Source organism: Stegodyphus dumicola, chromosome X1, assembly GCF_044657685.1.
Source record: "Stegodyphus dumicola isolate Sdum_Otavi_A_Nest chromosome X1, ASM4465768v1".
Lineage (NCBI taxonomy): Eukaryota > Metazoa > Arthropoda > Arachnida > Araneae > Eresidae > Stegodyphus > Stegodyphus dumicola.
This window is the reverse complement of record NC_140780.1, coordinates 155,892,081-155,917,292: the sequence shown is the minus strand read 5'-3', so window position 1 is coordinate 155,917,292 and position 25,212 is coordinate 155,892,081. Positions and strand designations below refer to the sequence as shown.

Sequence of the window (25,212 nt, the reverse complement as noted above, 5' to 3'; positions counted from 1 at the left end):
ACCGTCCCTTCGGGCTAATAAATTAAATTCAAAACAAATAAAAAAAGGTTATGCAAAACTAAAAATAAATTAAAAAAAATCACTACAAAATACTAGCCCGATTAATTATTACAGTTAAATACAATTTTAACATTAGAATAAATATATTAAATTTATTAAGGTGTTAAAAATGTTTATCACTATGATGTATTATGAAATATAATTGAAACAAAACTACTTTATAAAAATTATGCTGTAATATTCACCTATAATTTTAAAAAAGCAGCACAATTTAGAATTTTAAACAAAAGCTTTCAAAAATTCATTTTTAGGTATTTAGTATTTTTTACTTATTTACACCAATTAAAATTATAAAAAGTGTAAGAGAAAATTTTATGTTTGAAGTTCAGATTTAAGATATTATTTATTAAAAGTAGTAGTTACAAAACCAAAAAATATCTAGGCCTGAAAGCATGCAACAGCTTTATAATTATTTGGAACGTTAATTATGCTTGATAAACATGCTTAAATTTTTAAAAATCAATCTCAGTTTCAAAAATAAAAATATCTAAAAATTCTAGTTTGAGAAATGAGGCGCTACAACCAAGTTTTTCTTGACAATTATATGCGCTGCAATAGCCAACCATTATTAAGTTTCTGCAAGTCGTCCCTACTCCTCCGGATGTGGTCAAGTGGACAGCCGGGAATGCGTCAGAAGAGGGAGAAACCCGTTTGGGTTGGTCTATTTTTTATAAGGTCCATGGTACCAAACAGACCATGTTCTCCAGTTGATCGGGGCTCATTGGCGGGCACTCAGAACAGTGACATTTCCCACAGCTAAGTAATTTTTTATAGTATCAGAGGTATGAATGGGAGCATTGTCACTGGTACCCACAATTCTTTCCTCTAATGTTTTCTGAAAATGGCATAAGATGGTGTCTTGTGTATTTAGATGTCTGTGTATTTAGATGAACCTTCCCGACCATCTAAAAAGATGAAACCCACTTGCCCGTTGAAACCGAAAGCTGCAAACACCATAAAAGATCCACTCTTCCTACTTGAAATGGCTCCAGTGCTCTTTTCGTAAGTCATGCCAGTAACATGAGTACCCATCAGGAACACCTAGATTCCATTTTTTTTTTTCAATCACTGAAAATTATACAGAGATCCATTTGTCACCATATGCAATGGGGTTACGGCCCCGTTGCAATCTTATTGGTTTGGTTTGAGAAGCTTTGAGAGCGGTAATGATAGAACCATTAAACCTAATTCCTTGATTTTCCTATGGACAGAGTTTTTTGGATATTTACAATCCACAAGCCTTTGTAATTTGGCGAATCGAATTTTTCTGTGTCGAAGACATGCTTTGTATTCGCCTATCGCTGTGACTATCTGTCACTCGGGGGTCTTCCTGATCGTGGTTTTGGCTGATGTAGCGTCTTACGAGATATTACACGATAAATCATGCTTACATATCAATTTCGAAATTCTTTTAACAGACCTACAGAGAAATTTAAAGTTCTAACTTCAGCATCAGAAAATTGCTTAGCTTTAAGCATACTTAAACGCGGTTCAAATGATCTTTTTTCTTTTTAAATATGGAAGTTTGAATGAGGGCATTATCATACAAAAGGTTCACGTTCCCCATAACAAATTTGCATATTATTAAATTTGTCTCTAAACACACATATTTTCTGTTTTTATTTTTTCTAAAAGACAAATTGATATTTTTGTTAAATACTTGTTCCAATGGCAAGGCATATGTGTTTTCAATAAAAATATTTTAATTGGGTAATTTTATACATTTCTACTTTTCTTTAACAAGCAATTTACTTGAGTCTATAAACTTTTTGAACACAGTGTATTATAACCGTAATAAAGTAAATAATTTTGCACTGAATCCCAAATAAATCCCAAAATTGGGCAATAAAATCCCAAAATTTGACCAATAGACTAGCTATGTTTGGAGGAAGGGGAGTGTCTATTTGCAAATTATTTATTTTACAAAAGCCCGTTTCATTTTCAGTTTCACAAAATTTGGGACAGTATTTTTCACTTTGATCTCGTTTGACTCTTCTAACATACATATTTTTTAGTTTTACTACCTCACAAGATGAAATATAAAAGTATAATTAAATGAAACCTTTTATAAAAAGCGTTGTATACGTTATCATGTATTAGCAAAGCTGCGCCTAACAAATTTGAATTTTTTGGTGTTAAATATATGTAATAAATAAACGTATATAACTCTTTCATTAATTTTATGCTTCTTACCATATTTTCCTATAAGACACTGTTCCTATAAGACTATAAGGTGCGTTTCTTTATGGTCACTTGCCATTTCATATGTCTTAGAAATTTCTGAGAAATACTTAGTTCTTGAGCAGTTGCTGTTTGTGTGTACCGTCTCTCATCTGAAGGAATCTTTTAAGTTTTTTTATATATTTAGTCAAAGCTTTCTTACTTTACTCACAGCCGAAAGTACGTCAGTGTCAAACAATCAAAACACACACACACACACACACACACACACACAAAAAAAAAAAAAAAAAAAAAAAAAGGATTGAAAACAGGGATTTTTGCGACATTTCCAGACTGCTCAGTGCAAGAAAATTAGCGTATTACAGAGTTATGATGGAAAAAAAGGGGGGATTTCCTGTTGGCCTTATTTGCTGTTTGGTGTTGATAGAATAAGTATGTGAGTAAAGATGGATTTAAAAATTCAAATGTATTATTCTTATCCATTTCAAGATATAAAAGAAATTTCTTAGTCACATTAGAGCTGCATTTGAGTGATAAAGATGTTCAATTAGATTGATAGAAGCAAATTTCTGCAAAGCTTCATAATGAGGCGTTATACATATATATGTTAACTTATATATATATATATGTGTGTGTGTGTGTGTAAAATATATAAAAAAAAAAGGAAATAAATCTATTATTGTGTTGTTGCGATTTGTCAGAAGAAGCCCACGGTATTCATCGTGGCGAGGAGTGCAAGATTGCGCCTGTCGTTGGCAATAGCCTTGAGCACCATACAGGTGACAATACGACTTTGCTCAGTTCCGCCCATAATTTGGATTGAAAGCACCGCGGGGGAACCGGTTCGATGGTCTTCCACCCCTCTTTCCCTACCATCAACCTCTCGAGAGGACTATCAGCTCACCACATATTTAGAGTGGCCTCATGCTGCACAGAAACTGTACATTTACAAACATCCATGTCTTCTCCGGGATTCAAACCCGGGTCTTTCGGTACAGTAGTCAGCGTCTCTAACTACTATCCTGGTTGGGCAGCAGAAAATAAATCTAATATGCAAAATATAAAATAAGAAAATAAATTTTAATACATTATTAATTTAATTCACAAAAGCTCTTTAAATTTCTTCTTTGGATATTAATTGTCCCTCTCGAAGCATCTGCAATGCAACAAAATCATTTCTAGATCAATCCATACATATGACTTAATAACGCTAATGACGTAACTAATGCGGAACCTAAATCCAAACTTTGACATAACTAATTCGGAATTTCAACTCAAAATTTCGACAGCTGAAACCTTTCTCTTGGTGAGGTGAAATATTGGATTACTATCACTTTGCTAAAGAGAAAATAATTTTTCTAGGTTATGAAATTGACGTAAGAAAATATCAACCTGGTAATGCAAACACTGAAGTTATTAAAAAATTGCAACCACTAAAAATTTTAAAGAATTACAAAGTCTTCATGGCAGCATTACTGTGTACCAAAAACTTATTCCAAATTACGTAAGAATTGGAGCTGCACTAAAAAATTTAATCAAAAAATGGTGCAGAGTCATTAGGATTTTTGAAATAGGAAGCACGAAAAACGAGCAATGCCCTCGCCAGGACTCGAACCTGGACCTCTGGAATACGCGCCGAGTGTGCAACCGTTACATCACGAAGGCATGCAGAAAGGAGGAAGAATATAGCTTATATACTCCTCCTTTTAAAGGGCGACTGGGTGTTAGGGGACCTAATCGCCGAATCCTGGTGGGGATGTATCAACATTCACCACATTTTACTTCGGGCGCCACTGTAAAGTCATCAGGATTTTTGAAGTAGGAAACACCAAAAATGAGCAATGACCTCGCCGGGATTCGAACCTGGACCTCTCGAATACGCGCCGAGTGTGCTACCGTTACACCACGAAGGCATGCAGAAAGGAAAGAGAAAATATCTTATACTCCATATAAATGGACGCCTGAATGCCAAACAGCCTTTCAAAATTTAAAAGATACTTTAATTGTTAACTTTGTTTAATTGTTAACTTTGTTTAATACAAGATACCCTTACTATGTATTTTTAGCTGCATCTAACCCTTCGAGCGTTACGGATTTAACCTCGAAATTTTAAAGGTCCTTAGAATATCACGAGTAAAGTTTATTTTCTTAATTATATTTAAAAAATTATTCTTTCACTTTGTACCTTGATTTCTTTTCTTCCAATATACATCCAAACTGAAATCGGATACATTAAAATCTGGCAGAAATTTTCATGTGCAATGAACAAGACAGCCCGCCTTCTATACGGAAGCTGTTGGTGCAATTCTAAAACAAGAGCAATCAGATGGTAATTTACAACCTAGAACTTTAAGAAATTTGGTCGCCCAGACGGTATAGTGGTTAGGGTCGCCGACTGCGATACTGAAGGGCCCGGGTTCAAATCCCGGAGAAGGCATAGATATAAATTGACTGCCCCTTCATAGGAACTAATGGGGGCTGCCTATTAAGCGCCTCCATAATAAAATGACCACTGCTTCTGGCCTTAGTAGTGGCGAAAGCCGAAAATTTCTAGTGCTCGTCTTAAAAATAAAAATAAATAAATAAATAATAATAATAATAAAAAAACTTGAGGAATTTTAGATCGTATGCGGAAAATTATGCTATCACTGAATGCTTTGTTATTGTTGATGCTATTGACAAACTTTATAACTATTTACAGAGAAACCATTTTACTGTACATACTGATCATGCTGCTTTGTTTGGCTTAAAATACATCCTACAGGAAGACTATTTCGAAGCACCAAAGAAAATTTTAGTGATAGAAGCGCTGCTTTTACTTCTTAAAAATTTAAGCACTTTTTAAGAAATAATAATGTTACACTGTAAGGTTTATCCTAAGTTGCTAACAGTTATTTTTTGTTAACGTCACTGTCCTAGCTCTCCTAATTTCAGCTTAAAATTTCCTGCCAGAAAGTGTTTTCAGAATCGCGGTCAAATGCAAATGAAGGAGGAGAAAGTATTTAACATTGAAGTTCTACTGACTTTGTTAGAGAGCCAGAGATTCTGACCAGCGCACGTTCGCCTTTTAGGCTACTCCTCCTACTAAGTTATTCCTACGCTCGGCCGTATTTCAGGCCCTTGATAGCTTCGCCGTTAGTTAGCGTTAAGGGGCCAACTCTTGTAGAATTCTGATAGTTTCGGCTATATCAGTTTAGTTAAGTTTTATTTCTTAGTATTCCTGAGTTCAAACTCAAGTCGAGGCTTTGCTGTAAATTCCGAGAAGGAGCCAACTGTTAAATTTTTATTTTGAGAAAATAAAGGGTATTTAACCCTTCCTGAGTACTGTTCTCTGTCTACTGAACTAAAGCGATTATTCGCTTGCTAGTTCTCAAGGTTCCATACATTTAGTTGTTATTTACAAGTTGGAACATTACAACACATTTATTAACTACACTGCTAACAGACCTCAAATTAATGATAAAGTTGAAAGAGTTAATCAAGCTGTTATAACTAGATTAAAATATAAATTAAATTCTTATCATGCATGGACAGAATATTTACCTGAGCTTGTAGAGACATTAGGATTTTTTTGAATCCGTAGACATGAAAAAAGAGCAATGCCCTCGCCGGGACTCGAACCACAGACCTCTCGAATACGCTGACCACTACACCATGAAGGCATACCAAGAAGGCGAAAGAAATACCTCATATACTTCCCCTGGGAATTAGGATCCAGTCGCCAAATCCCGGTGGTGGATAATTATCATCCACTACCCTTTTAGTTCGGGCGCCACTGTAGGAGTCCTTCGCCGGGACTCGAACCAGGGACCTCTCGAAAACTCGTCGAGCGTGCTGACCACTACACCATGAAGGGATGCTCAGAAGGCGGGAGAAACACCTTATAAGCTTATTGAAGATTACAATAACACACTATTTTCTGTAATTAAATTTCCATCATCTTATTTAATGTATGGAAAATTAACCTTATAATCTCCTACTTGAAATTCAAGAAGTATACCCACCAACTGAAGAAGCTAGAAAAATTGCTCAAAAATGGTCTGACGATTATCAGAATGTTTAAAAAAAAAAAAAAAAAAAAAAGAAATTATGTATGACACCTATTTTAAAGCAAGTAATTTTGAACCTTGCGATAGAGCAACGTATGAAGAATTTCAATATCCTAATACATAAAAACAGTCTCCTCCTGTTTCATGTCCTTACAAAATTTTAAAACAATATTCTGAAGTTGCCTTTGAAATAGATAAACTAAATCCTTTCACTAAAAAGAAATCAGAAATTGTCCACTCCACCAGGCTCAGAACTTTTAATCCAACAAGCGAATTTAAATTAACTGTCTTCTGACAGTTAATTTATTCCTTTAACTGCGCACTTTGCTTCTATCTCTGTTCTCGCTAAGATTTTGCTTGATGCTGTTCTTCCTAACGCAACAATATTTAAAATGTAACTGTTTTGAAGCAAGCACGATTAGTCTGCCAAGTGAATTGTGCCTGTAGTGTCAATTGAAATAAAGATGACGATTTAATCTGCCTCGGCTGCTAAGTTTGCTCTTCATTACGGATTAAACATTCTACGCCATCAATATTGCTACGTCCTTTTCATTACATATACATATTAAATAATTTATTAAACGTTCTTTTTTAATATGTTATTAAATAATATATTAAAAATTTATACGGTCGATATATTGTGTATGCTTCTTCAGAAAACAGCAACTGCCAATCAGTGACTATAGAGTTAATAAATGATGAGTCTATAGAGTTAATAAATAGCGGAAATTGCATAAACTGTTGACTTATCAGCCAGTATAATTGTTACATGTGATAATCACTTGAATGCTATAAATAAATGAATGCTATTAAAAATAGAAAAAGAAGCGAATTTTCAGTTTGTTTGAGTCCTTCTAGAAGAAAAAACAGAAAAGTAAATCAGTTACATACATATCTCAGATTGAATCAGAACTTATTGGACTCAGCTATGATAAAGCTGCATGTATAACAGAGAATATATTTGGACTATAAAGACAAGAAAAATATCTGCAAGCCACTTTTATTCATTGTTACACCCGTCTTTTTTAATTTGGCTTCACAATCTGCAGATAGCATTAGAGGCTACTGCATATTTTAAAACATTATCCAGGGAATTTGCATTTTTCAACATCCACAAAAAGTACTCATGTATTTAAAACATTCATTGAGAAAAGGATGTAAGGTTTTAATTTAAACTAACCAAATTTCTTTTTATTTTAAGTTACCCTTTCCTGTAAACTCTTATTTCAACTTCCCTTCAGAATGAGCGCGTGGTTCAGCTTTATGCTAATTTGTGTTGGAGCCAAGTTTTTGTATTTAACCCTTTAACTGCTTAAGACGTGTTTAAACGTTTTTGGAGTTTCCTTTAAAAATGCTTAAGACGTCTTTACACGAATTTCAAATTGCACGAAAAATGCTTAAGACGTGTATACACGAAGCCCGAATTTCGCGAAGATTGCTTAAGACGTGTTTAGACGACGCGATCTGGTCTTCTTTCCCCTACCTTTCTGCAGGCGGTTGTCAGTTGACACAAAGCGCTTAATAGGGTGTGAAGTCTCTTTGAAAAGAGCACTTTACGAAAGAGTACTGAGAGTGAAGTATCATTGTCAGACAGCAGGTATGTATTATCTGTGTGGCGACTAAAAGTTTGCGAATGAAGATAAATCTCTTTACAACTGTTTGCCTTGTGGTACTTTATACAAATGAAAGTCAAACAGGAGCAGACGTTGTTATAGTACATTGCCGAATTTTAGTAGAAACAGAGAAAAATAAGAATTGTAACGAAAGACGTCCTTTTTAATAAATCATATGTTATACAATCAAATATTTTATTTTTGTATTAAAAGTTGATTACAATTTCTGATTCGTCAGGAAAAAATATAAAATGTAGCAACCAGCTTTCTTGTTTGCACTCGTATTTCAAATGCGCGTTATTATAATGGTATATTCTTTTTACATTCTGAAATGTTACTACTGTGCTTTCAGCATGCCTGAGTTTTGTACTCGTATGTGTGGCTGACATATAAAAATGTTATGAATGTTGAAAGGAAGGTATTCTACTCGAAAACTTCAATTAAATGGAATAAATCAATACGCCGAAGGAATTTCTAGAAATGTTTGTTTTAAAAATTTTATTATTAAGATTTTAAATCAACAATGTTTTAAAATCCAAGGAAAAAATACGTATTCCTTGAAACTTTTTTGGAAAGAAATCTATCGGTATAAAATCGCTTAAAATTAATGGAGTGTAAATTAAGTAAAACGGTTAGTGTGGGGAAGGGTTAGATATATTCCGCACAAAAAAATTACAGTCAGAAGAGCAATTACTTAAGGAATTAAATTAATTACATTAAAAAATTTAAAATAAATTAACATCTCTCCAAATGTAATGCTAACAGCAATAGCACGAATGAAAGTTATTAAGTTCCGAACTTAATCGGAATCCGTCGGTACGAAATGATTGTGTCTTTGCTATTGCTTCTCATATAGATACTACAAAAGGCTAGGCTGCCAACGACATAGCAGTGAAATCGTTGAATACTAATAGTTTGAAGCGGGTTCAAATTCTGGCGAATGGATTGCCTGCATACCAGTTTTCGCGAAATTTTGCTGCCCATGTTTAATGTGAATATGAGCCAATTTCAGTTAGCTTTTCATGATGACGTGCCTGGAGTACGAGTTCTCGCTCGGGTTGTGTTTGGTTTGGCTGGTTAGATTATTAAGCACGCGAAGGCGATCTGCCTAAGGGGAGTTATGCTTTCGTGACAGGTTTTCTAAAGGACACAATCTCGAACTACATAGAGTTAAAACCATAAAAACGCCAATGCAATCAGCCTGTTCACGGGGTTTGAATGCAGGTCAAACTACCAGTATGTTAAGAGAGAGCCCTCGTATAGTTTGCCATAAGCTAAATAAAATAATTAAACATTCTTGAAATCGCTTCACATTACTGAAATGGCAATAACTTCGTATTATACTATGCTAGGATTTTTTCTCTAATATGAAATTTTGAGCTTTTCCGTTATCGGGCAGCCCACCAGCTGCTGAGCGGTGTCTAACGAAACAACTGGTGGTTCTGTCCGGGGTTCGAATCCCGGCGAACGGGCTGGTTGCGAGGATGTTTTCTTAGTTTTCCACATGTGTAACATTTATTGAAGCCAATTTCCGTTAGGCAGTCCTCCAACGAAGGCATCCTTCACCTTAGGTAAATAACCCCCGAGTACCTTGCCATAATCAAATAAACCATTATCCATAACATACATCAAATATTTTTCTGTTGAAAAGTGCATGCGCCAAAGTCGGTCCCCGTGAATGAAATACGTTGTTTATTTTTTTCTTTGTTTTTTATAACAATGTTCTTGTTTTCAGAATCTGAATTATAAATAAAATATTTTTAATAATATGCAATTCTATTTTGATTTTTGTTTAATGAAAAATTAATTTAAGCGACAAATTTCTTACGTTTAGAAAAATTTTCGATTGTCGAAACGAGTTGCTGTCAAAACCGCATCTTCTCGTTGCTGCGTATATTTATTTAAAGAAAACTGCTTGGCGCGTGTGTTTTTATAATTGTAAAGATCCAGAGAATTCTCAACAGGGAAATAAAGTTATTAATTTTATTGAAGTTTGAGAATTCTTTGTGTTTTGAGGTAAAAGTCAAACCATCAGATATGTGATAACCTTAAAATAAGGGTATATATAATCAGGATTTTGCGGCCATACATTCACAGCGAAATATATTACAAAACTTTATCTATGTAGAATTAATGTATATTCCGTTTAGTATTTGAATTTATCAGTGTTATTACACATCAGTTTTCAGTGCAAGTTATATCGAGATTTAGTTGTGCTCGATATAAGAATTTTCTTTTGTTTATATAAATCCGATTCTTCTAATAATATTATATTTATTAAATACTATTTATTAGGTTTCCAAATCTGTCAAACCCAAGCAATGGCCTCCTGGCTAAGATTTCTGATTACTGCTAGTTCGATTCATATTCGAACCCAAACAAACTGGTTGCATGGTTGGGTTTTGTGATTTCCCCTATGTGTAACATGAACATGAGTACGTTTTACTTAGAAAGTCGTCCATGGAGACATCCATTTCCTTTCGGCTGATAGATCTCATTTCCTATGCCATACTCAAATAATCTAAAAATTTTTCAGAAAGGCTAACAGATGCATATAACAAAATAAAATTAAATAAATGCATATAACAAAACTGAAGTAAATGTATATAACGAAAAAAAATGAGTTAAAAACAAATTTTTAATAATTTTTTAATACAGTAGTTTTAAAACTGGTTTGTTTTCAAATTTTATTTCATTTTTATGTATCTACTAATATACAGTTTATATGTGCGAGAGTGTGCTTGTTCAGCATATCCATATATATTAATTAAATTAATCTGATTTCAAAATGCGTGCACTAACGCGCTATTCTCATAACTTGAAAAACACTACACGTAAAGTATTGTCTGAGAAAAATATTTATAAAGAAAATTAAATTTCGTCTCCTTACTCGGTGCTGTGTAAAACAATTTAAATAAGCTTATTAATTTTTTCTTCTTTATTAAAATCAAATTAGTTTCTTTTTCATCTACATAAGAAAAATACCAAAATCTTGCTGTCAGACTGGAAATTCTTAAAAAAAATATAAAACTCGTTTTTTTTTTTCGAACAAAAGTTTCTGGGAAATTTCTCTAGGTCAGCAGGTAGTAACAGGACCACTGAATGCTTTGTTTGAAAAACCCGATGAAGTAGGTGATTTCACCCCCAAAAGTTTTCTTTAACAAAGCAGATGCGGTCCAAATGGCTTCTGAGAAGCGTTCGTATTTCAATAGCTAGAAGCTTGAGTTGGAACACTTATTGTTCTCGAAGCAAACAGTCAGACAGTAATAAAATGTGTTATAGATATTTATCTCTCTCTCTGTGTTCTTGAAATCCCGGAATGGGTGAAAGTTTATTTTGTTTTACATACTATATAAAAAAACTGCATGTAAAGCAAAATAATTCCAGGCACCCATTGTATGTTAATCATTTTACGTCCCCTCAGCTCTTCGGTTGGATATTAAGAAAAGAAATTCTTATACTGCTTTTGCATTACTTGCATAGTGAAAGATTTGAAAAAAATTAGCTTCATATGAAAAGTTTTTCTCTGATGAACGAATGCTGAAAACATGTCTTCTGTATATACACAAAACAACTTGAAATAGTACTGTACTCTTTTGTGTTGCATTACATTTTTATATTACTTCGTGGTAAATTTTTCGATTTTGCTTTTATTGTGTGTATATTTATGAATACATGCCTGCAATTAATACTAAGAATACCATTGATAAAATTCGTGATATAATTAATAATGAAAATACTGTTTAAGGTAAAAACCAATTTGATTCTTTTTTTCATTATAAGGTAACATGAGCCAAACAGTTTTCGTTAGAAACATACAATTATGCTAACTTAACACATCAGATAGAAAATATTTTATCGTCATCATCGGCTATGATAAAAGGTTTTTACGCTTAAGATTTTGGATTATGATAAAGCACACAGGACCTCTTTGTCTATATGGGAAAGGAAGTCTTCGTGGTAGATTTTTTTGAGAGAAACAAACTGTTAATTCCCAATTGCACTTCTGAAAAACTCCTAAACCTTCCATGCAACCGCTAGAATTTACCGGTGCTCAGCTATCTTACCGCTTGGAGACTAGTTGGCTTACGCAATATCTATCTGAATTTGGATATTTGCATAAAAAGAGCAAAATAAAGTGGCACATTGTAAATAGTACATTTTACTGAAAAAAAAACTTTCTATGAAGAAGGAAAATTAATTGTAAGGAATAAGATGGATGCATTTAATTAAACGGCGGCCAATAACAGCGCTGATCATATGTTTTTGTATAGGAAATCATTTTGTTCGTGTTATCGTATAACGGAAAATATGCACAGATTATATTTTACAGTTTTTAAGAAGTCACGGGTTATCTGTTTTAAGAGAACTCCTTCGTGGGTAATTTCTAATAAAATTGGCTTGAATTCAGGTTATGCATGGGGAAAATCATAAAGACAACAAGCAGCTAAACTGTTCGGTTGCCAACAACAAACTATCAACATCCAGCTATCTTATTCACTCAACTATAGTGGATTTAAATAACTGTTTGTATATTATCAGTAGTATTAAAATAACGAAAATATTTATTCTAATAACAATTTTTGTTTAAATATCCTCCCTAGTAAGGTATTTCCTTTGGTTGGAGATTTGGTGTCAATAATTAATGCTATGTTAAAACAAGACATTTATTTAGAGCATAATGCTTCAAAAATGTATGCTGTGATCCCTAGAAAAAAATATCGCCGGATAATATATCTCCGAAAAAATATTTAATTATTCATATTCTTATGATTAATTATTAAATAACTAATAACTATTATAATTATTAAATGCAATGCTTATTTATACTTTACAAAATGTACAGCAACGCTTTTTCTTTAAAAAAATACCATACTGAACAAGTTATATTGTAAGCTAATGAGATACAACATTGTTGCTTTATTTAATTAAAAGGGGACTCATACACCTTAAAACCCATAAGATCTTCGAATATGTGACTGTTGCAAGAATTGGGATAACTTATTTATTTTAAAAGCAATTACTTCCAACTTTTTACAGCTGACTACGTAATACAGCTGCTTTTGAAATAGTAATCAGAAAGTTTGTGTTGCCACAAATATTTTTATAATTTATTCCGCTTTGTGACAACCTTTTTCGTCATGTTCCCACCTTGCGCGCACAGTTTAAAAAATTATTTTGCACAATTTTATTCCATATTTAATATGTATCTTTTATAACACTTGGAAACTACTGTGAACCAAAAATTCTAAGAATTCCATGTTAAATTTTTATTTTATTTGAAGTTGAGTTTAAAAAATGTGTTTTATTTAAAAAATCTGTAATGTTTTTGTGCATAAAAATTTTTAATATTAAAATATTCATCATATTTTTGGTTCAGTTAGAAGATAGTGCCCATATAAAGAATTCCATCAACTTTCAAGTACGTATCATTAGCCATTTTTAAAATATGCGCCCAAGGTGGAAATATGACGAAAACTTTTGTCATAAAGCTGATTAAATTACAAAAACATTTGTGGCAACACAAACTTTCTGGTTACTAGTTCCCAAAGCAGCTATATTATGTAGTCAGCTGTAAAAGGTTGGAAGTAATTGCTTTTAAAATAAATAAAGTATCCCAATTCTTGAAACAGTCACATATTCGAAGATCATAAGGGGTTTAAGGTGTATGAGGCCCCTTAAGATACAATTACACGCCGAACAAATATATATCAATAAGTCAAATAACAAAAATCAGCGTTATATTTTCAAATTTCCACAGGACTAGTTTCGATGGTTTTACCGAACCATCATCCTCAGCTGCAAAAGCGCAAATGAACGAGATGAGATATAACGAAAATTAGATTGTGAAAATTTCGCTTCCAAATTAATTGCTTTGTTTGTTATTAATATGTCTCATCTTTCCTATTTCAGATAAAGTTTACTAGTGTTTCTTGGACAGGAAAGCAAGAATTTTTAAATTGAGTCAATAAATTTATGATACACTGAAAACAGTTTCAGGTTATAATTCCGTTTCTGAATATGTTGAATGTATATAAAAAAAGTAAAATGCAAATTTAATATTAATATTATCACCCTTAAATAACACCCAAATGTTCCGTTTATTACTCTTAAAACTACGTAATAATTAGGGCAAAAAGAAATTATTTAAAATAATTATTATTTGCATGCAAATAAAGAATATAGGAAAATGATGAAAGTTTTAAAGATTTTTAATTAACGACAAAAATACAGACAGAAAATCGGAAATAATTCGAAATGTTTCAGCAATATCTCGGAATGAAAGAGATATTTGTCAGAATAGAATTTATTGATAGCAGTTTAATTAGTCTGCATTGAAATTCAGGTGATAACAGTGACATACAGATTTAGGTCACTTAGGTTAAAAATGCGTAATAATTAAAAATTTCACCGGGTAAATATTAAAATCAATTTATGTGAAAATAAGATTGTTTTAGGGAAGTAAACTTTTAAGTTTCGCAGCTGTACCCTGCGGCATTGAGACGGTCATCACGGAGATTCTAATCTTTTGCAATTCTCTTGACAGCTGACATCTACGGGACAATATCTAGTAATCAATCTCACTTAGCGGAATCATTGAAGTAAAATTCTGGGAGGGATGGGAAATAACAAAAGAACTGCCTGACAATTTTCAGAGGTTTAGGGTTATTTTCGCGACATTTTAAGGGAAGTTTGGTCCACAACTAGCGACAGTTTTAAAGGGATTCGCAGAAAATCGCTCGACAGGCTAAGGGTTAAAGGTTAGTGAGAAACTTGTCAAGTGTGAGAGAGCTTTTAGTCTCAGACCACTTCGGCTCGGTGGACGTCCGCCAGACTAGTTAGTATTTAAATTCTTACGCCTTAGCGCTATTACTCTAATACTTATTGAAGTGATTTAAGTGCGCTAGTACTTAGCTAAGGCTTGCTATGCACCTTAGATAACGCAAATCTCGCGTTTAAGCTCTGAGAACAGCGACTATTTAAATTTCTACTTAAACTTTACTTTAAATTGTTTGATTGTTTAGTTTAGACCCAAGCGCGGTCATTATTTTTTTGTTATCACTCCCGAGCTGGGAGTTGCTGTAAATAGTGATTTAAATAAAAGGGTATTTTACACCCTTCTTACGTTGTAGTTCTTCTAGCACTCACAAGAACATAGCTGCATTCAGCTCACTGTTCGAGATCAGGACCTTGATACTGTCACCAATATGTTTGCCAAGAGTATGCATAGGACACATAGTCCTGACAAGGATACCTACAGCTGCACCTATAAGACGAAACTTTTGCTTAAGATGAAATTTGCTTTTTCTTTTTTAACACAATGCAGGATATGAAAAAAGAGTTAGTTATGTTTTTTTGAAGACATTAAAGATAACTGCGATGATTGTGATCCTTTATAGGTATCATAAATAGGTTCATTAAAACTTCGTCTGGATATAAGAAGCGTTCCTTTTCTACACGTGCTTCAACGACATTTTTCCACTCAGATATACATTTCAAGATTTTACGGCAGAAAATTGTGCGAGAGAGTGAGAAAATTTCAATATTTGCTTTCTTTGCAAAGAAATGATATTGAAGCAATATAGGAAAATGCCAAGTCATAAGAGAAAAATTGTCTGCAGAAAGAATCTGTATAGATAAATATGAAGTCAGACGACTCTACTTTGAAATTATCAATGACACCCAATCAAATATCTGAAAGGTTTGGTTCAATTGCTAAGCTCAAATTTATGCCCCGTTCGAATGGTGAGGAATCTGCTTCTTATAACTCTAATTTTTCCAAATTATTGCTAAATAAATTAAATGGCAGCCCATACTGCAAATTATTTGGCTTAGTAAAGCTTAAGAATGAGTTCATTATGCTCTACATTCTTCCTGGGAATTTTAAAAGAAATCTGTACATGAATTACAATTATATATGAATAACAGTAATATTCAAAGAAATGAGTGAGAGTGAGTGACTATGCGTGATGAAATGAGTGATTATGAGTGAAAAATCATCATCATTCTTTCTATCAATAACAGCATCAGTTCCATCAACAGAATAAATTACTTTCAGCATAAAGAATTATTTCTACTACAGTTATAAGGCATTTTCTCTCTCCTTTCCACGTTTCTTTGCGGTGTAACTAGATAGCACTTCTGACGCGTAATCAGGAGGTCCGGAATTCGAATCCCGGAGACGGCATTGCAGATTTCTTCAATTTCCTGGCATCGAAAAAACCGAATGACTCTACAAGTGGCGCCTGAACTAAAAAGAAAAAAAAAAAAAAAAAGGTGGTGGACGATAATTCGTCATTAGCAGGATTTGGCGATTGGATCTCCACACGCCCAGTCGCCCTTTAAAACGGGAAGTATGTAAGGTAACTTCTACCTTCTTTTTCCGCGTACCTTCGTGCACGTTCAAGCAAGCACGTTTGATGCGTAATCGGGAGGTCGGGGTTTGAATTCCGACAAGGACACTGCACATTTTTCAAGTTTCCTGCATCGATATAACCTAATGGCTCTACAGAGTAACGTAGCTACAAGAAAGATTCAGTGCATATGATACATGATCTAACAAAAACACTTCCTTTTGAAAGTTAAAGCATTGTTTGTATTTCATGAAGACCTCATAGAGGATTTACTACTAAAAGAGTAGGCCAGAACTCCCATTTTAATAATTTTAATTCTAGTGAATGTGGTCTAAATGTTGTTTCTGGATCTCTGACTATTAGCCCATAGAATAATAATAAATGATTTTATATAAAAATAAAAAATTTTACATGATAATAAATAATTTTAATTATATTAATATTTAACTCTTCAGCATAATTTGTACATTTCAGTGCATAGTGTAAACTAAGTAATATTTAATTCTTCAGAGTAATTTGTCTATAAATATCAACACATTTTATAATTATCAGAAGAACTGACGAGTTTTAAACGTTTATCATTTATACTTCATAATTTTATTAATGCGTTAATATACAAATACATAATAACTGGACACTTAACACATGTAATGTTAAGCCTTTTTCATTAATTTAGATGATTTTAAATTTTCGTGTTAAATTTCATGCTTTGTTTTAAAATTTCGTGCATGCCCTTTAAGAAAAGCCAAGATACAACCTCGCTTAAACGGCTAAAAGTTATCATTTATACAAATGCCATTTTTCTAGCAAAATACTGAAGATATTTTGCTAACGAGAGAATTTATGCTTAGTGCAAAATATCATAGCATGCAATACAGAACAATACAAATCGCTGAAAGCAAAATTTATTGCAGTAAATATTAAAACATTTAAATAATTCCTATTGCTAAATTGATGAAAACATTTTTAATGAGTCTGCAGAAATGTATAAAAGATTCCCTGTTTTACTTCCATATTATTGCATTTTATGAAGATAACATCCAGCATTATTTTCTTCATAACTACCGAGCTTATACAGAAACAAAATCTAATACAATGTAAATTACTTCCTCAAATTTGACGTAGTAGATATATATTAGTTCAATCCTTTTTAACAAAAATACAACATAATAATTATTAACATGCATTAAACATAAATTAATAAAATACATACTTTTTGTAAGTATTTGCCCATTGCTCAAAAAGGACATCCCACTGAGGTCTGCCAAATTGTATTCTCGGCTTCAGGAAAGGAAATGAATCCTGGAGAATATTCTGCACAATAGACACTGATTAAATATATTTTAGTTTAAATAACTTCATAAATCACAAAACTTATTCAATCATAATATTAAACAACATAGTAAATGACATGATTGAATAAACTAATAAAATATATTTAAAACTAAACTAGGGAAAATAGAATGTATTGAAAAAGCTCTTAAACCTTGCAAAAATATATTAAATATATCAAAGAAAACATGTATTATTAATTTTCTTTGTCCAGTTTATTATTTGCTATAGCAAAGAATTATATATTGCATTAAGGAAAGCAGGTCACACTCGTTAAATGAATAATATGTGTTCTGCAAAAAGAGCATTAACTATAAAGGGAGGTTATGTAAACATCAGCTACATATACAGGCAAATACATTTTGGGGAATATTATCAGACGGTTAACTAAAATACACACTCCATGTAAAGAGGAACTAAAAACAAATCCCGATGACAACTTCTCATGCATATTGTTTGCATTTAAAGATGCTAGTAGGGGCACTGTAGGAAGTAAACAATGTTTTATGGAAAGATTAATAACAACATATATCGCAACTGTTCAGTTACTTTTCAAATAATGTCTATCGAACCGAATTAAGACATTTGTCACGTTGTAGGGGCCAATTTTTGTAGCCTTGGGTTGTAGAACGTCGCCGCTTGTAATCAGAACCAATGGGTGATCGTAGTTATGCACTCTCTGCGTCGCTTTGAAAATGTTTATAAAAGGGAATTTCTTAAAGTGTAAGAAAAGATGCAAACTATTCGCAGCGAGATCAGGACTGTGCGGAAGTTCGAATTCCTCCCAAAAGATCTGTTGGGCGACGAGCTATACATGAAACCAAGCCTTATCGTGCAAAAAGAAAATCCTGGCGCTGATAGCATAATATCGTTTGTTTTGAAAAGTTCGTCTCAGTTTTCGCAATGTTTCACAGTAGCGATCAACGTTCATGCTCACATTTCTGAGAAACTTGATGAATAAAATGCTTTGTCTATCTCAGAACTTCATGCACATCACTTTTCACGCCAGCATAATCTGCTTGAATTTTATCTTTGTCGAAGCTCCATTATGAGGCCAGGCACTGACAGTTGTTTGCTTCCCCGGTTAAAGTGTGCAATACACCTTTAATAGCCAGTGATGATCCATTCCAGAAATTCATTCCCATCCTCCTGCTACCGCTTCAGAAATATCACATGAGTTTTGCTTCTATTCAGATGTTGGTTGATTTGGCACTCACCTTACTCAAAATATCTGAAAAAGGAGGTGCTGCGTGACAGTTTCATGAATCCAAGAGCGGAATATTTCGAGGTAAATGGCTGCAAAGTTTTTTAAGCGTAATGCGACGGTTTTCCAAAATGCCGTAACGACCGATGCCACACACTACGCTTCTGATAACACATTTTGTCGACTTCTGAAATAAATTGCCCTAGCGATCGCACCATCTGCTTGCTTATGATGTCTGGCTTATATACCAGACACAGCAGCGATCAATTTCAATCAACATTAGGTTTTACACGTTGAAAAGCCTGATTACTTCACCGTTCGCGCGGTATAGAATAAAAGTTGCTATCTTCAGCGTTGCAGCGATTCTGCTGCGAGCAATCGGGAAATGCTACCTGATGCACAGGATTGTAATGTCATGAAACTTTCACTATGGAAAGAAGAGACTAACTTAAGTGGCTTTTCTTCCTCGATTGCGACATACCGCGGATGACCCCCTGATCACAGCTGCAGAAAATATAATTTACTATTGCTCTGATTATAATTTTCATCCCATAAAGCTAGCTTTATTGCTAAAATATTTAACCCGAAAAGTGAAATGCAACGCTACACAGCTTTCATTTCAATAGAACTATAGGGTGATTTGCCGTAAAGCTATATGTCTAGACCTGAAAATTTCATTTCTCTTCCCCTGAATGTTAAAAAGTTCTACAAATTGCAGACAGGTTTCCAGGCAAAATGAAAAATTTATTACTATTGTTATTTTAGGGAAACATAGTTTAGAGACTATTACTGGAAATTCCGCAATATTGAAAGCTTTAAAAAGCGTAGAATATTTCATATTTCTTTTCTTAAAACACAGCATTAAAGGTAACGAACTTGAGGAAAACTATCTAATAAAATATTAAATTTAATTTAGTTTAAAATAATAATAATAATAATTTAAAATAAGCACACATTGTGGAATAATGCTAAAAATTCTGCAATAAATGAAATTTTTAAAAAGTATAGAATATCTTATATTTTTTCCTTCTAAAAGATTACGTTAAAGATGAGGAAGCTAAAGAAATCATCTGATTAACTAATAAAATTAGTTTAATGTTGTACTCTTCTTTTTATGAACCAAAGCGTTTTCAGTACATAGATATTTAATGCATTTTGCAACCGTATGTTATTATGAATTATAGTGTTGCATGCATCGGGTTCGTAATTAATTAAATGCACAAGTCCGATTAAATAGGTCAATAAAATTTATTCTTATCACAAAAAATAAAACAAAATGCTGAAATTCTTCCTCACAGATATTCCTACAACATCACAATATCACACAGTAGTTATATTTTAAACTACTAAAACGTTAAAGCTTAATCCAAAGCGTAGCTAATCCGATCTCAGCGCGAATTCGCTACAATCAACAACAAAAACTTAGTAAACAACTGAACTGAGATGTTTTGCCCCGGCTTTTATAAGCTTTTTAATCATGCACGAGAACATTCTGGTATTCGTCACGCGCTGCATTGCACGGCGAAATAAAACAATTTTAATCACAATTCTACTAAAAATAGCAAATTAAATACAAAATCCGTAACAACAGAAAAAAAAGGATAAGTTAGAAGCAGATTAATGAGTTTTATTTAATATTTAACATATCTAATTGCCTTTTAGAAATATATGAAGTTTCGTTTTGTAAATATACCAAAACAATAAATGTGTTATACTTTTAGTGAAGTTACTAATTGCATAAATTGCTCTAATGTTATACAAACAAATACTGCTGACTAATTATGTTTTAAAAACCTTTGTATAGTACAACTTCGCTAATCATTTTTGAATATTTTTTTCTACATAAAATTAATTAATAATTCGAAGGTAAAGTATGTCATTAGTAGTAGAGGTATTTGAGATGCATGATTTATTGATTGAATATTTTCCAGAAAACGTTTTAGTAAAATACTAATACTAATTTTTTAAATTGTATCAGAAATACTAATTTTTAAAACTGGATTAGAAGAAAACGATACGTAAACGTATAAAAATAATTTATAAAAAGTACTCATGCTTAGCCCTTTGAGGTTCGGTGCATAAAAAAATCTTTTTTGGAAAAAATAACTTTACGCATAGAAAATTAGCCCCTAATAAAATGTTATTTCACGGAAAAAAAAAAAAAAAAAGTAAATCTTTAATGTAATTCATAATGCGGTGGGATACCGCTTGTCGAACCGCGCATCTAGAGCAGTAAAATGGCATCTTTGCTTGAGTGTAATTTCTCCAAACATGCTTATATAAAGCTTATGTAAATGCAGGATATAAAAAACGTTTTTGAATAATTATCTAGAAAATATTGATCATATTCGCAAAATAAAAAATATCTTTTAAAAAAATTACATAATTTAAAAAACCTCGCCCCTTGTACGACTTTTTAGATATTTTTTAATAATTTCATAATAGATTTGAAACAGAGAAGATTTTTGCTCCGATACTTTATTTGCTACAGGTTTGAAAAGAAGGATATTTAGAAGGTCATCATGATTATTCACATTTCACCCTCTCTTTCTTCTTAGGATATTTTTCTATGGTGATGACATTTCATGTCATAAGGTTATATTTTCATTTCTTTCAGAAAAAGTACTAAATCTTTTTCAAGATTTAACATTATTGCAATTTATTAAAAAATATAAATTTGCATTATTTATACATGAAATGAACATGATACTTGAATTATAAAAAATTTGAACGGTGCTGCCACCCAGTAGCAGCACCGTTCAAAAAGGGTTAAAATAAAGAGGGACAAATACCGAAGTATTTGTCCCTCTTTATTTTAACCATTTTTAATTAATATACTCGTATATGAATTCAAATAATATTTTTTTAGAAAAGGAAACCTACAGATAAAAATATTCATTCCAACATCAAAAGTTGGTTTTCAGACGATTTAAATTGCATAAGAAATTAAGAAAGAAACTGCTTCAAAATTAGACCTGCAAAGAAATTTTTCTACATTATTTCCAAGAATGAATACTATTGCTGCCATCTGTTATACATTTAGAAAACTATATGGCATAATTGTTTGTATTTTAAATGGAATTTTGCAGCTTTCATATGGGAGATAAAAACTGATAAAAAAGGTGGGACACTTGACGTCTCACCGCCAGTCAAAGAGTTAAAAGTGAAAAATAAATTTCAAAGAAAAGTCTCAGCTACATTTTCTACAGGTGACAAGCTAAGGAAGATGAGTCTTGTTCATATCTAACAGGAGTAAGCAGGTATCTATCCCACGTCTTTCCCTATCTGGAGATACTATATTTTTATATCATGTTCTTTGCAAGCTTTATCAACTCTATTTATTCCAGGATCTTCCCTTGCGAATCTTTTCTCTAGTTTTGTAAATGGACCAAAATATTGATATCGTGGTAATGCATTTCCCCTGAGCATTTATTTTATTTTGTATCCATCCTAAAATATCACCTCACATAATTAAACCCATTATACCTCCTCCATTAATTTCTTTAAAAATGTTAATAGTTCCTCACAAATCATTTATTAAGAATAATATTTATACCCATTCAATTGCATTTGTTTCACATATTTTTCAACATCATTAAATTTTAAATTATTTTTCAGATCAGAACATTTTTTTTTCCTTCAGAAATCGATTTAGCCTTAATAAATTTAGTGTCTTTATTATAAAAATTATTAAAATTGCTTATACTCTTTTTTTTTTTTTTTTTTTTTTTTCGGTGGTAGCGGTTTTTCGATTACTTCTACCATTCCTGCACTTAACTCATTGCTGCTAGCGAAATGAACGTAATAGCTGATAAGCCTGTAGCACTCAGAATAACCTTACTTACTGATAAGGAAATGCTTATCTTTTGATACATATTAAAACTCTTTCTGTAAACATACAGTCTTTTTTCTAAATATTCTTCTGTTATTTATATAGGTTCAGAATTCCTTCTGCATTTCATTTTTCAGATTAGAAAAAATCTGACATTAAAAAATCGTGTCCATTTTGAAAAATTTATCTTCTAATTCTGTACATTTCATCAAAATTAGTATTAAATACTATAAAATATTTAGTTTTATAGGTACTATTTAGTTTTATAGGAATTTTTAAAATAAACTTATGTTACATAAATAATAGATGGATTTTTCTTTTTTCCTCTAATAAACATATCTGTTGGAATTTTATATCAATAGTAATAAATTCATTTAAATCTACGCCCACCAGCGGCCGAGCGGTAAAGTCGCTGAACACTGGTAGTTCGGTCCGAGGTTCGAATCCCGCGAACAGGCTGGCTGCATGGGCGTTTTCGTGGCTTTCCCCGTGTGTAACGTGTATACGAGCCAGTTTCCCTTAGAAAGTCCTCCACGAAAGGCATCCCTCCCCTTAGGCAAATAGCCCTCGTGTGGTTTGCCATAATTAAATACACCAACACCACGCCATTTAAATCTACAGTGAAAAATATAAAAATGAAGTAACTAATACTTCATTTTCATATCTTTCATGGCAGTCTAATGTAAATCTTTTTTAATATTTTTGTTTAGTTTCATAGATTTAATTATTTCGAGAATATCTTTTCTTTCAGTATCTTCAAAGAGGGTATATTTTCCTGTAGTTTAGAATATTTAGATTCGTTAGTATGTTTTGCACATACAGACAATGCATAAAAATGTAAATAATATTTAATTAATATTATTACAGGAGTCGTTTTACTTGAATCTGAATCTACAACAATTACAAGTCTAAAGGCGTGAATTAGTAAAAAAAGGAAGTTGATCTGTGTCTGTAAAATCATCATCTTCACTATCGTGTAATATTACAGGATGATATTTCTCTATCTATTAAAGTGAAATTTAGGTAATAATCAATAATTAATTAATTTAAATTTAATAAATAAGTAACAAGGTTAATAGATAAGCAGTAATTAATTCTAGAATTAAACATTAATAAATAATTCAGTTTATTTAGTATATTAATTATAATTTTACTGACCATAAAATGAATTTACAGACAGTAAAATTTTAATTAAACCGAAAGATTTAACCTTAATAAATTAGGAAAAGAAGGAGAAGAAAAGACTTAAAAAGTAAATAAGAGATATGATTGAAAAAACAAAATTAACAAAACACGTAAGAAAAAACAATGTAGAACAATTAAAAGAAAAATTTGTTATTTAAAAACTTTAGAGAAATTTCATAAACATGGTACTAAGAAATTGAGTCGCCTAACCGGTATAGTGGTTAGCGTCGCTGACTGGCGTACCAAAGGACCCGGAGAAGGTGCTGCATGGCGACGCTCTAAAATTTAGAGTCTGAATTTAGAACTGAGCTAAATCATACTGTCACCTGAAAGGTGCTCAAGGCTGTTGCCAACGCCAGGCGTAAACTAGCGCTCCTTGCCACGAGGAATTTTTATGAAACAGAAAAAATATTTCGAGAAAAATCTGCAATAGGTTCTCAGACTAAACTTAAAGTAAATGAATTGATGAATTTTATTGATGAAGGTATAGATAAAAACTTATTAAAGATAAAGGATTTAAATTGACAAGTTAATTTTTGAATTAAGATCTGGAAACTTTTCAGGATGTCATAAAAAAAGCAGAAATGATGAAAAAAGAAATTATAACACAATTAAGTGCATCTGGATCTGCTCTTACAAGAATAAAGAAAAAGAGCAGAACATCAAGGAAAAAAATCGAATAAACCAACACTTTTTTAACCACTTTAATTTGTACCTAAAAAACAATTAAACAATATTTTTCAGATGAAAGAAAAAAAAAAAAAAAAAAAGACGGATAAAATGATGGATGAATTGCATGCATTAACGGAAAAAATGCAAAGGAAATAAATAAAAAAATACTCACTCAAGTAGTTTTATTGTTAAACATGCTACTGAAAAATGGAATTATGACTGAAGAAGATGTAAAACAATACTGTAATCAAATGCATTTCTAAGGTTTTTCCATCCTAAAAAAATGAGTAATTGTATAAAAATGAAAGTTTATTTGAGTAATGGTCAGATTAGTAAATTAAAATCAACTATTAAGGATGAAGAAGAAATAACGCTACAAACGATAAAACTCCAAATTATGATATGAAATTAACAAAAACATAAATTAATCAAATTAATAAAGGAAAAAGATTTACTATAAGTCAAACTCTATTACGAAAGACGAAACATAATGGGGCATTATTTAAAGATACTTTAAATCAAATTAAACAAGAAATTTTTCATCAACTTATTATATATTTAAAAACAAAAATACTACAAATACTTCACATATTAAAAAAAAAATGGACATTTGAATCTGGAAACCTTTCATATTCAAATATAAAAAATCATATTTGAAAGAAAATCCAAAACTTTTTCAAAATCTTAGACAATTTTAATAAAGAACAACCAGAGATACTTTGAGGTTCTC

General features: G+C 32.0%; 1 protein-coding gene across 22 annotated transcripts in view; it reads right to left on the bottom strand.

Moving 5' to 3' along the window:
- LOC118203271 (NADPH oxidase 4-like) overlaps window positions 1-25,212 on the bottom strand; it is a 365,714-nt gene that overhangs the window by 14,253 nt on the left and 326,249 nt on the right. For 11 of the 22 annotated variants that reach the window (XR_015038570.1, XR_015038576.1, XR_015038572.1 and 8 more), the window contains one exon: window positions 17,471-17,571. The exons of 2 other annotated variants lie outside the window; for them this stretch is intronic. Coding sequence is in view for 9 of the 20 variants with exons in the window: in XM_085807822.1 (XP_085663948.1) it covers window positions 17,471-17,571 (101 nt within the window). In the remaining 11 variants the exon portion in view is untranslated. Of the gene's footprint in view, window positions 1-17,469; window positions 17,586-24,654; window positions 24,758-25,212 lie in introns of those variants that run through there. 9 more of the 22 variants (XR_015038569.1, XM_085807823.1, XR_015038571.1 and 6 more) reach the window with 9 other exon arrangements.